The 10,662-nt window shown below is 42.5% G+C and overlaps 1 protein-coding gene across 1 annotated transcript; it reads right to left on the bottom strand.

Moving 5' to 3' along the window:
• Nucleotides 1–1,904: 1,904 nt before the first annotated feature.
• Nucleotides 1,905–7,660, bottom strand: LOC118416772 (prostaglandin reductase 1-like). Its single transcript, XM_035822012.1, has 9 exons — nucleotides 7,292–7,660; nucleotides 6,392–6,437; nucleotides 5,813–5,869; nucleotides 5,261–5,446; nucleotides 4,719–4,836; nucleotides 4,102–4,257; nucleotides 3,598–3,703; nucleotides 2,933–3,051; nucleotides 1,905–2,016 (listed from the first exon to the last, which is right to left on the bottom strand). The coding sequence occupies exons 1-9, from the start codon at nucleotides 7,395–7,397 to the stop codon at nucleotides 1,906–1,908; spliced, it is 1,005 nt and encodes a 334-aa protein (XP_035677905.1). The 5' UTR covers nucleotides 7,398–7,660; the 3' UTR covers nucleotide 1,905.
• Between the last annotated feature and the right edge of the window lie 3,002 nt (nucleotides 7,661–10,662).

Raw genomic sequence — 10,662 nt, 5'->3', positions numbered from 1 at the left:
ACCAGGATTTTGTTGAACATAGTTGGTAGAAGGTAGAATCGTCCTGATATTTACCTACAAAAGGAAAGCAAATAACGCCGACATAACAGACCAGTTGTTTTGGCAAATTAGATGTCTACTTTATATGCTTGTCACACATTTTGTAGACACCGCAATGTCAGACCAAGATGCCTTAAGATATTAAATATGTGACTCCTGTAAGCGTTCTTCTTGTTGATGTTGCGTAACACTGTTAACGACGTTCTAGTTCATGATCCTGACACAATGGCAACGGTATCACATTCGTAACATAAACTTAGCGGTTGAACCAAGACGGGTATAAGGTTACACATATTGTCAAATCAATGGCTGTGTTACCATAGGGGTTCACGTACGTCATTTTGCTTTTCCAGATTTGTCATTCACCAACCCAAAACACCAGTTATCGAAACCAAAAGATTTACTGCAATGCCATGGAAAGCCACTAGGAGGCCCGAGATCTGATCATTTACATAAACATAAACTTCTTGGTGAATGTACATGTAATGACAGCTTTGTCGTTGATGCAAAAAACGGATGAATTGTAATAAAGTAATGACTCGTTATTTTGCAAATTATTTTGTCACATCTGTCTTCCCAGGTTCCCCCTGCCCCCCTCCCCCCGACCAGGTAAACTCCGTCTGTACAGTATGAGGTTCTGTCCGTACGCACAGCGGACTCGCCTGTTTCTCGCTACCAAGGGCATAGAGTGAGTCAACAATGATTTTTTAGTCATTCTAGATTTTGTGATAGACAAATTATATTGATGTGATCCTGGAATAGTTTCTACACAACCGTTCTTTTCCGGAAACAAGGCCGGTGCGCTAGACTACAACCTGTGGCCGTGGTTCGAGCGACTCTGCATGCTGAAACCCATCGGTGTTGAGCTCTCTGTGGACAATTTTCCCAAGCTTACCTCCTGGATGGAGCGCATGTTGGAGCAACCTGAAGTCAGGGCTTGCTACTTCTCACCGGAGGTTCATGCCCAGTTCGGGAAATCCTGGATGGCAGGCAGCCCTGACTACGACATTGGATTGGAGGAATAAAAGCCGAGAACATGCATTCATTAGTCTCTACCAGGCTCCCGCCTGGCCAATTATGGGGCTTAGGCCAAGTTAGGAATAAAAGCCTAGTAGTCACAAACTGTAGTCCTCGGCCATCTAACTCCTCTGGGGTGTTTTCTGTATGATTTGGCCAATTTCTACTATTTTTCCAGCAACCTGTGTAGCCTGGTAGAGACTACACGTCCATGATGATAGAGTGTCATACATTCCGTTCTAAGGTCATGCTGATTTGAATATATGGATGACTTCCCCCGCGGAAGGTAGGATTTATCTGTTGCTAGCTATTGTACACCAACAATTGAATGCTGCTATCAAATTTTACCATCATTATGCTTGAAGTTTGAAGTGATGTGTGAACCTTACCCACCAAGATCCGCCAATCCCTACTTAAGTTATCAAAGATTTTAATAAACAAACACAGTAAACATAAGGTGTAAGAATGACATTCACAAAATTAAATTTTTCAATATCATTTCATCTCAAGACTGGATGTCTTTCTGACAGATTTTAGTGACGGTGGTATCTCACTGCACTTGGGGCACCGGTGCGGTACTGCGGGGTTCGTTCACTGCGGCACTGTTGTGTTATTTTCGCCGATTCTTTTTTTATGATTTAGATATTGCGCAATGCGTAAAAGTATGACTTAGAAGACAACAAAATACACAAAACGTAAGAAAATTCGTTCTTTCTCTCTGGAATTCGTTGAGCAATCTCTCGAACCCCGCAGTGCCGCAGCGGGGCGCCAAGTGCAGTGAGATATCACCTTAACAGCTCTTCTTTGTATCAATCTGGATATTGGTACATTGTGTTGGTGTGTTTTTTCTCAGAGCTTGACGACAGCCTTCCCTGTGTTCTCTCCCACGAGCATGCCGATGAAAGCTTTGGGCATGTTTTCAAAACCTTCGGTCACATGTTCCTTGTACTTGATCTTTCCCTGGGTATAACAAAGAAAGTTGGGCCAGTGGAAATACAACGTTCATCAAAATAAATTACTCTAAGATTGATTTGATAAGAAGCAAAGCTTTACTATGTGTATGTGTGTACTATATAGTAAAAGCAAATGAGAAAACACTGTCACATTTTTGTACGTAAGGTAAAAAGTATATTTGTTGGAGTCGGAAATGTAGTCATGATTACTGTACATGTAAATGTCACAATGTATGTAATTATTGTTACTTCAATAAAGCTTTATAAAAACAATGAAGCAAGGCTGACTTCGTTCAGAACCTTACTTAGATTATGTACTACGTAATTACCACCGCTTCACAAACCGATCTTATTTGATCAAGCAAAAAATATCAAGACTGACTTGAGATTCGATTGAAAAGCAACGTAAACCTACTCTCCAAGCAGAGGTTAGGCTCCGGCTGTTTTTTAAATGTTTTTTTGTAGTCGTTTTTATCCGGCTTTCTATTTTGTCATTTTTCTTGACGTACGCCAACCAAACTGTGCTGAAGTAATTAGGTTTATGGCCCTTTGAAAATTGCGACTGCCGGCAGAGGTTAGGTTTTGACACAGCAAGATAGAATACAAAATAGAAAGCCCGATAAAAACGACTAAAAAACGTTAAAAAAACAGCTGGAACCTAACCTCTGCTTGGAGAGTAACGAAAACCCAGCAGACACTTTAATTCAAATATTTGACATTTATATAGCATTGACGTGTATATAGCATTGACCTTGACATCAGTTCGAATCATAATTTGGTTTTGTTCCGTTGGAGATATTTTGAAATACTGCAACAAGTTTTGAAATATTTTGAAATACTGCAATTCAGTTGTGAAATACTGCAACCTGGATCTACAGTGTATAGCAGATAACATGGCGGCTGTTACGTCTTGAGTCACCTACCTCCTTGATCCATTGCGCCATTTGTTCCATTCCCTTTGGCCATTCCTTGAACCAGCGAGGGACTTTAAACCCGGCGACGGTCAGCTGCTTGGACAGAATCGTCACGAACGGATAGGGACCTGGAAATGAAGCATCGTACTAGCCTGGTATCCTGCCGTATTACTAGGGAGCTGTGATACGGCTCGATACCAGGTACAAAGTAAGCTGTGTACATGTAAACGATACATGTAGATATCGATGCTCAGCAGGAACGCATGCATGCTCGATCCTAAAGTAATTTCATCAGGATGGAGAACATACTGGGCCATTCGAGTTTTCTTCCACACAACCAAGAAGGTTTTGTCTGCTTGCGTATATATTTTCGTTGCAAAAGCGCCACCTGCTTCGGCTACATACATATTACAGTTAGAAGCTCTGGGGAAGATGTCTGATAGGCATCGACGCGTGGGCAGGTGAGATGTCACTGGTTGTGGAAAGCAAAACTCCAATAACGTATGCTCGATTATCTCATGATGCTAAATTCGGCAATCTTCCGCCAATCAACAAAGTCGGCTAAAGGTTATCGACGCTTTGTCGACGGTCTAAACAAATAAGTGAAAGCCGTGCCTTTTAAGCAGCGCTCTGTAAAAAAGAAGTAGATCTGTCTACCACAAGTTTACCCCTACCTTTAGCCATCTCGTTGTCGTTGTAAGTTGAGATGCTGCCACAGATGGACACACGTCCGTACAGGTTCATGTGGTTCAGCACGGTGCTGGTGAAGTCTGCTCCCACCTGCAGAAATACGGACGAACGTTGCCTGACTAAAAAAATCGCGCCCCTAGCGGTCGGCCCGACAGTTGCTAGGAGGAGGGGTTCTTTAACCCCATCCAGCGAGAGATGGTGTAAACACAGGCTAGGGACGAACGCAAGTGAAGATTGATGTAGCTATATATTGACAACCAATCATGCATCATTATGTCAAACAAAACAGACATATGCATGTGTTTTCAAATCGACGAATCCATGCATGAGATGTATACATTCAAGCACAATGTACCTGGAGCTCAGCTGTATCACCCATCGATGTGTATATGCACCACAGCCTTTTTTCTTCACAGCTCTGACACATCATTCATTTTTTGAGTTGCGCCATTTATGACGTGATAAGAGTCAACTTCGTTGGGACTTACGTTGTCAAAGTAACAGTCAATCCCATAGGGTGCTGCTTCCTTCAGAGCTGCGTCCAATGACGACACAGTTTTGTAGTTGAAGGCGGCGTCAAACCCAAGTTCCTTCAGCCAGGCCACCTTTGCGTCACTTCCGGCAGAGCCGACCGCCCTGCAGCCCTAATCAACATCAAAACTCAAACTTGAACCGCTTTTCAGATTTTTTTTTCTATTTGCTTTTGGACAGACGAGGACAATGTGGCACTGCACTCAAATTTTGCAACTTAAATTAACAGCACCACATACACGGTACAGACAGAAGGTAAATGTAGTCTTTTCTTTTACCTCCCCAACCGAAGTCGGGTACCCATTTTCATACCTGGGTGAAGTGAGGAACTTCATGTGAAGCGCATTTCCCAAGGCAAGGGCACAACGTCGGGAGCACGACGAATATCGAACTCGGTGACCTCTAGATTCCAAGCCGAACGCTCTACCAGTTACGCCACACAAGACGCCACGTAATAAATAACTTGAACTTTTCAGATTTCTTTGCTGTTTGGGCTCTTTGTCAATCAATGAAACAGTTTGACAGCACTACGTCTACATGTATACTTGCGCATTCAACTTTGTAGACAATTTACCTTGATCTTAGCTATTTGGCCGACAAGACTCCCGACAGCACCCGCAGCCCCATTGACAAAGACGGTCTCCCCTTCCTTGGGTTCACACAACTTCAAGAAACCAAAGTAGGCAGTCATGCTAAAGGAACAACAAGAAATAATTGATATACACATATAGTTACATACATATTCTTCTCATGTTAGGATGATGTTACTTTGACTGTCATGATATGACTAAAATTGTACTGACAGGCATACACTACGAACCTACCTTACCCACCACCACCCCAAGAAACACACGTAGTAATGGTGGTATCTCACTGCACATGGGGCACCGATGTGGCACTGCGGGATTCGAAAGATTAATCAACGAATTTCGGTGATAAAGACTGGATTTTCTTACGTTGTTGAGAATTGTGACGTTGTTGTCACTTTTGTTGTCTTCTAAGTCATACTTTTACAATTTATACAATATCTAAATTATTTTCAAAAAATCGGCTAAAATAACACAACAGTGCCGCACCGGTGCCCCAAGTGCAGTGAGATACAACCAATACTCTCACCCAGTCATCCCGACGGCTCCCAGCAGGAGAGACAGCGGCAGGTCCTTCGGGTAGTCTGCTGGGGCCTTCCGGATGGGTCTCTCCGGGTCCGGCTTTTTGGTGTCCAGCACGGCATGGGTGCACCAGCCATACTGGTGCATGACAACGGTACCCACAGGGAAGTCGGAACTTTTGGATTCTATCACCCTGGTAACGTGAGACATATGCGCAGTAAGCCCGGCATTGTAAAGGTTGTTATATGATTTTGCAGATGCGTAGGCACGACAAACTTTAAAACAGCTTACAGCTAATATGCATAGTATTTGTTTTTCAAGTAAAAGACATTTGTTTGCTGTATCTGAGTTTTATATTACTCAACAATATTTAGACAAAATATCTTTTCTCATTTGTGGTTTTCTCTTCCCAATCAATCACATCCGATTACAAGTATCCTATCAAACAGGTCATAAAAGTTTATATTCTGCATCTAAGTCACGCTAATTATTCAAATAAATGATATTGTACTAAAATATTGTTTCGTTTAATTATGCACGAAACCTCTGTTCCACTTACCGACCGCATCCTTCTCCGATCATGGTTATACCCGTTGGTAGCACTCTTGTATAAGGTCTGAAATTATACAAATGATCAAAACAAAACAAAAAGCTACCAACTTATGTCCCTCCCATTTGTCATTATGATTTTATTTTTTTTTCCTATAGAATACAACTCAAACTGGCACGCCAGATCTAAGCCAAGGAATTCGAAGGCGAAGAATGATTTCTATTAGTGCTCCTTTGGTTTGAAGAAGGAGCCAAAATTTTCTTCTCGATCCTGGCTTTTCTTAAATCGTAACGTTGAGACTTGCTGTAAGACTTCCTGGTGTAATCCTAGTTATTACCTGGCATTACCTGGCATTTTTTTTAAATTAATAAACCCTCCCAGTGTTAACGTTGATTGATCAGATCATTAAAGCTCTACCTATTTTGTTGCTCCGCTTCAAATGAAAAATACTCCAAACCCTTAACGCTACATATCCGTATACAGATAACCAATCTCAATCCTTACGTCTGCTTACGTATGATGTCCCTGCTTACTCAATTATGTTTTATGTCTTTGCTCAAACACCCACAAGTTAAGCTTTATCCCTACCGCATGTACGGGTCGACGCTGTTGAAGAGTGACTCAACCAGGATTTCTAGTAAAATAAGAGGCATGGAAAATTATTCATGAAAGCTCATTTGTGTTGGTAGTAATCGTAGTACTAGGCGAAACGTTTGTATAATATAGAGTCAGTCCCACACGCCCCAGGGTTGCTAGACTCTTGTCCCCAGACTAAAAACACCTCAGTGGGACGGTGTAGGTCTATATACACGAAGTTTTTGCTTCAAGCACGGGTTATCTAAATATTACATAGCACCGCTACCAAGGCGACAGAAATAGTCTGCTAACACAATGACGCTTAAATCTCAGCTTAGCAATAATTAACCCGATAATTAATCAATAAAGTGGTGATGAGAGAAGACCATGGACGTCGACTGGGTAGGGGCTGGGTAAAGTTAAGATCCATTTAGTGGTGAATGGAACTTGCTTGTTAGTGTTTATCTTTTCGACTGTTCTGGCACGTGTCCTCCTTTCTAGTCCTTGAAATTCTCTTCGTTTCACTCCGCCAAAACATGTTGCCTTAGGGCGCGGTCACATATGTCGTACGATCGTCGTGCGATTTTGTTTCGAGCAGGGTGTGACAGAACCAACCACCGACATGGATCCAACACAGCCGTTCGTGTACCAAGACAGTTGCATGGCTGTCCTGCAAAATGGCCGAAGTTAGCGTTAGCGATTCTACGACGATCGCACGACCTTTGTGACCAAAGTCCGGCCCACCGCCGATTTATTTAGGTCAGTTTTTTCCGGACCTGCCCAACAAGAAAAAACGGTTTTGTACTGGTACTAATTCGGACAGCAGTTGCAATGATTTGTAACTACAATACACCCAGCAGACTATCAGATTCCCTGTAGCCCTCCTCGGTAACCCCCACCCTCCCGTCTTACCCCCATCCTTCAGCGCTGGCGTCTCCTCTTCCACCAGCTGAAAGTCCGACTCCTTCGGCATTCCATCAAACTGACGCGCGAACACCAATCTTTTGGACTTCACCATGTTTCAGGTTGATACCACAGATTACGAACGTTTTTCCAGACGAACTATGTGTGCAGTGCAGTGCTACACTTCTGAATACCCTTATGAACTATGAAGATGATCGCCAGGGCAGGCCCACCTGGCTTACTATCGCGCTAATAACTCACCAGTTCAACTAGTAAGCAAACAAATTAAAGGTCCCGTTCGTGGTAACAACGGGACATGCTGTGTGAGGAATGGCATGGGTGACGCAGCATATTTATGGCGCATAAAGGTGGTATCTCAGTTGCGCTTGCGTTGCGGCACTGCGGAGTTCGTTCACTACGGCACTGTTGTGGGTTGTTTTTTGCATTTTTTAAATATAATTTAGATATTGCGTGATAGACAACAAACTGTTCGCCGTGTGGCTGATCATTCTTTATTTCCAGGTTGACGTGTATGTCTTGGTGAGCAGCAGAGCAGGATGGAGCTTTTCTTGGTCTTCTCCACCCTGCTGCAGTCTTTTACTTTAAAGACGCCAGAGGGCGCTCCTCCTCCAAACACTGACGGCATCCTGGGAATAATTTTGACACCGCTGTACTCAGCCCGGATGAGTCCTTACGGTATGTCCGATAAAAACGGTATAGTAAAGCCGCGATGCGTTATATCAGCCTAAAAAATGGTTCCCCGTTCTTGGAAGGGTTTAATAAATCACGAGGAACTATTTTTGAAAGCTGGACCGCAGTTAGAAGTCATGTAATTACGCCTGAAAGTTGACCAATTTTCAGGGTTTTAGCGGTGCGTTTCGCTATTGTATTCGAGACGAGTTACGCACTGCATGGGGTTTTCCGATATACCGGGTTATAGGACAAGGATCAACTGCTTCCGGGTCAACCATACCAATAGTGTAATGTTGTTGCACTATGACCTAAGTCGGTGATGTGGCAGTCACTTTAACACATTTAATGGATTACTGCACTCTTGAGGTTGTTTTTCAGATCATACTACAATGTAGAGGCTTTTCGTTATGAGGGAGGTTTATACGGAATACGGATAGACCAGTGCCATACTACAGGTGTGTAAAAAAAAGTGACAGTCTGTGCCAATGTCGAAGCTTTCCCGGCTATCAAGGCAAGTTTATACGGATGGAACAGAGACTTTCTACAATAAAGATTAGCACAGTTCTTGTCCTGTCGAGATTTTACGTTACTGAGGGCAGTGTATTCAGATACAAATGTGCCATACTACAGGTGTGTCAAAAGAAATTGACACAGTTGTGCCAATGCCGAAGATTTGCTTTCTTAAGAGAGGTTTGTATGGATCAAACAGAGACTTTCTACATGTGTATCATATACAATGAAACTGTTCTTGTCCTGTCGGGATTTTACGTTTTTGAGGGAGGTTTATGCGGATAGAACAGTGCCATACTACAGGTGTATCAAATATTTGACAGAGTTGTGCCAATGCCGAACATTTGCGTTCTGAAGGGAGGTTTATACGGATGAAACAGAAACTTTCTACATGTGTATCATATAGAATGACACTGTTCTTGTCCTGTTGAGATGTTACGTTATTAAGGGAGTTTTATTCGGATAGAACAGTGCCATGCCAAAGAAATTGACACAGTTGCACCAATGCCGAAGATTTCCGTTCTTAAGAGAGGTTTGTACGGATGAAACAGAGACTATTCACATGTGTATCATATAGAATGACACTGTTCTTGTCCTGTCGGGATTTTACGTTTTTAAGGACGGTTTGTTCAAATAGAACAGTGCCATACTACAGCTGTGTCAAAACAAATTGACACAGTTGCGCCAATAGGCGAAGATTTTCGTTCTTAAGAGAGGTTTGTACTGATGAAACAGAGACTTTCTACATGTGTATCATATCAAAATTTTTCGACACCCACTTGGGAAATGGTTAACACCATCAATTTCGACTTTAGATACAAAAAGTAAAGTCGTATCTCAAAATAAACCCCCCACCCCACCCAAAAAAAATAATTTGCATTATATGCCATGTAACTGCCGAACGACGTGTACCAAACTTGTTGAATTCTCCTTAAACTTACTTGGCAACAAGTTTAAAATAATAAAATAAGTTTATCACATTTTGTGTTGCCATGGCAACAGGCAACAGGCAACAGGCATAGTTTACAAAATTCAGTTAGAACCGGTTTGAAGTTAGAACCGGTAAGAACCGGTTTGAAGTTAGAACCGGTAAGAACCGGTTTGAACCGGTCAGAACCGGTTTGAACCGATCAGAACCAGTTAGGACCGGTTAGAACAAGTTATAACCGGTCGGAACCAGTTTGAACCGGTCAAAACCAGTTTGAATCGGCCAGAACCGATGAGAACCAGTTTGAACCGGTTAGAACCGGTCAGAACCGATTCGAACCAGTTACAACCGGTTTGAACCAGTAAGAACCGGTTTGAACCAGTCAGAACCAGTCAGAACCAATTAGAACCTGTCAGAACCGGTTTGAACCAGTTACAACCGGTTTGAACTAGGGGGGGTCGATAAATGGCAAAGTCAAAATTTTTCGACACCCACTTGGGAAATGGTTTACTTTGACTTTGGATACAAAAAGTTAAGTCGTATCTCAAAATTAACCCCCCATCCCACCCAAAAAACTAATTTGCTTTCTATGCAATAGCAGGTATATCCAAGGACCGTGGATTGATGAACTCCACAGCAGCTAATTATGAATTTGGGAATTCAATATGTGTAGCCAATTAGCCTTGTTTTGAAATATGGCTGGTAGACTAACAACAGTTTGATAAACGATATAACGACGTCGTTCTTTTCGTTATATGCTAAGTTTGGGGTACCTTGCGATCAAAATGCGTGAATAAACTGATGATATGGTTATGGGTTCCCATTTAGTCCCGGGGTCTCACCACAGTGTCCCGCGCAGCAAAGAAGGCGCATGGGTGGTAATAATCATGTATGTATCTATGTATGTATGTACCTATGTATGTATGTATGTGTGGTGTGTATATACACATGTATTATTCAGCAGGGCCGTGAGATTTTTATGGGGAGTAGCTTTTACAATTATTTAAGGATTTAAGTCCCCCTTCTATCACTAAGATAAACTCTCAAGAATAATATGATTGAGATCGCTACACTGCCTGAAATATTTTTTCTCAGAAATTGTGCCTGGACAGGAAGGAGGGCCCCAATGGGGGGGGGGGGGGTCCCGACAACGCTCTACGCTAAATTCGTTGGTCATAAAGTAAGAAACAAGGACTCTCATCACTAATGAGTTGTCGTGGCTGGTTAAGACTATATTTATGGAGAGACG

This window comes from Branchiostoma floridae, chromosome 5, assembly GCF_000003815.2.
Source record: "Branchiostoma floridae strain S238N-H82 chromosome 5, Bfl_VNyyK, whole genome shotgun sequence".
NCBI classification, from domain to species: domain Eukaryota; kingdom Metazoa; phylum Chordata; class Leptocardii; order Amphioxiformes; family Branchiostomatidae; genus Branchiostoma; species Branchiostoma floridae.
This window is presented reverse-complemented; position numbering and strand designations above follow the sequence as displayed.

Excerpts from the sequence above, each read along its gene's own strand:
- LOC118416772 (XM_035822012.1), bottom strand. The coding sequence starts at position 7,397 with ATGGTGAAGTCCAAAAGATTGGTGTTCGCGCGTCAGTTTGATGGAATG. Across the intron at positions 5,447-5,812 it reads ATCGGAGAAGGATGCGGTCG|GGTGATAGAATCCAAAAGTT; the intron begins GTAAGTGGAACA and ends TCACGTTACCAG. Across the intron at positions 3,704-4,101 it reads TTGACTGTTACTTTGACAAC|GTGGGAGCAGACTTCACCAG; the intron begins GTAAGTCCCAAC and ends GTATTTCTGCAG.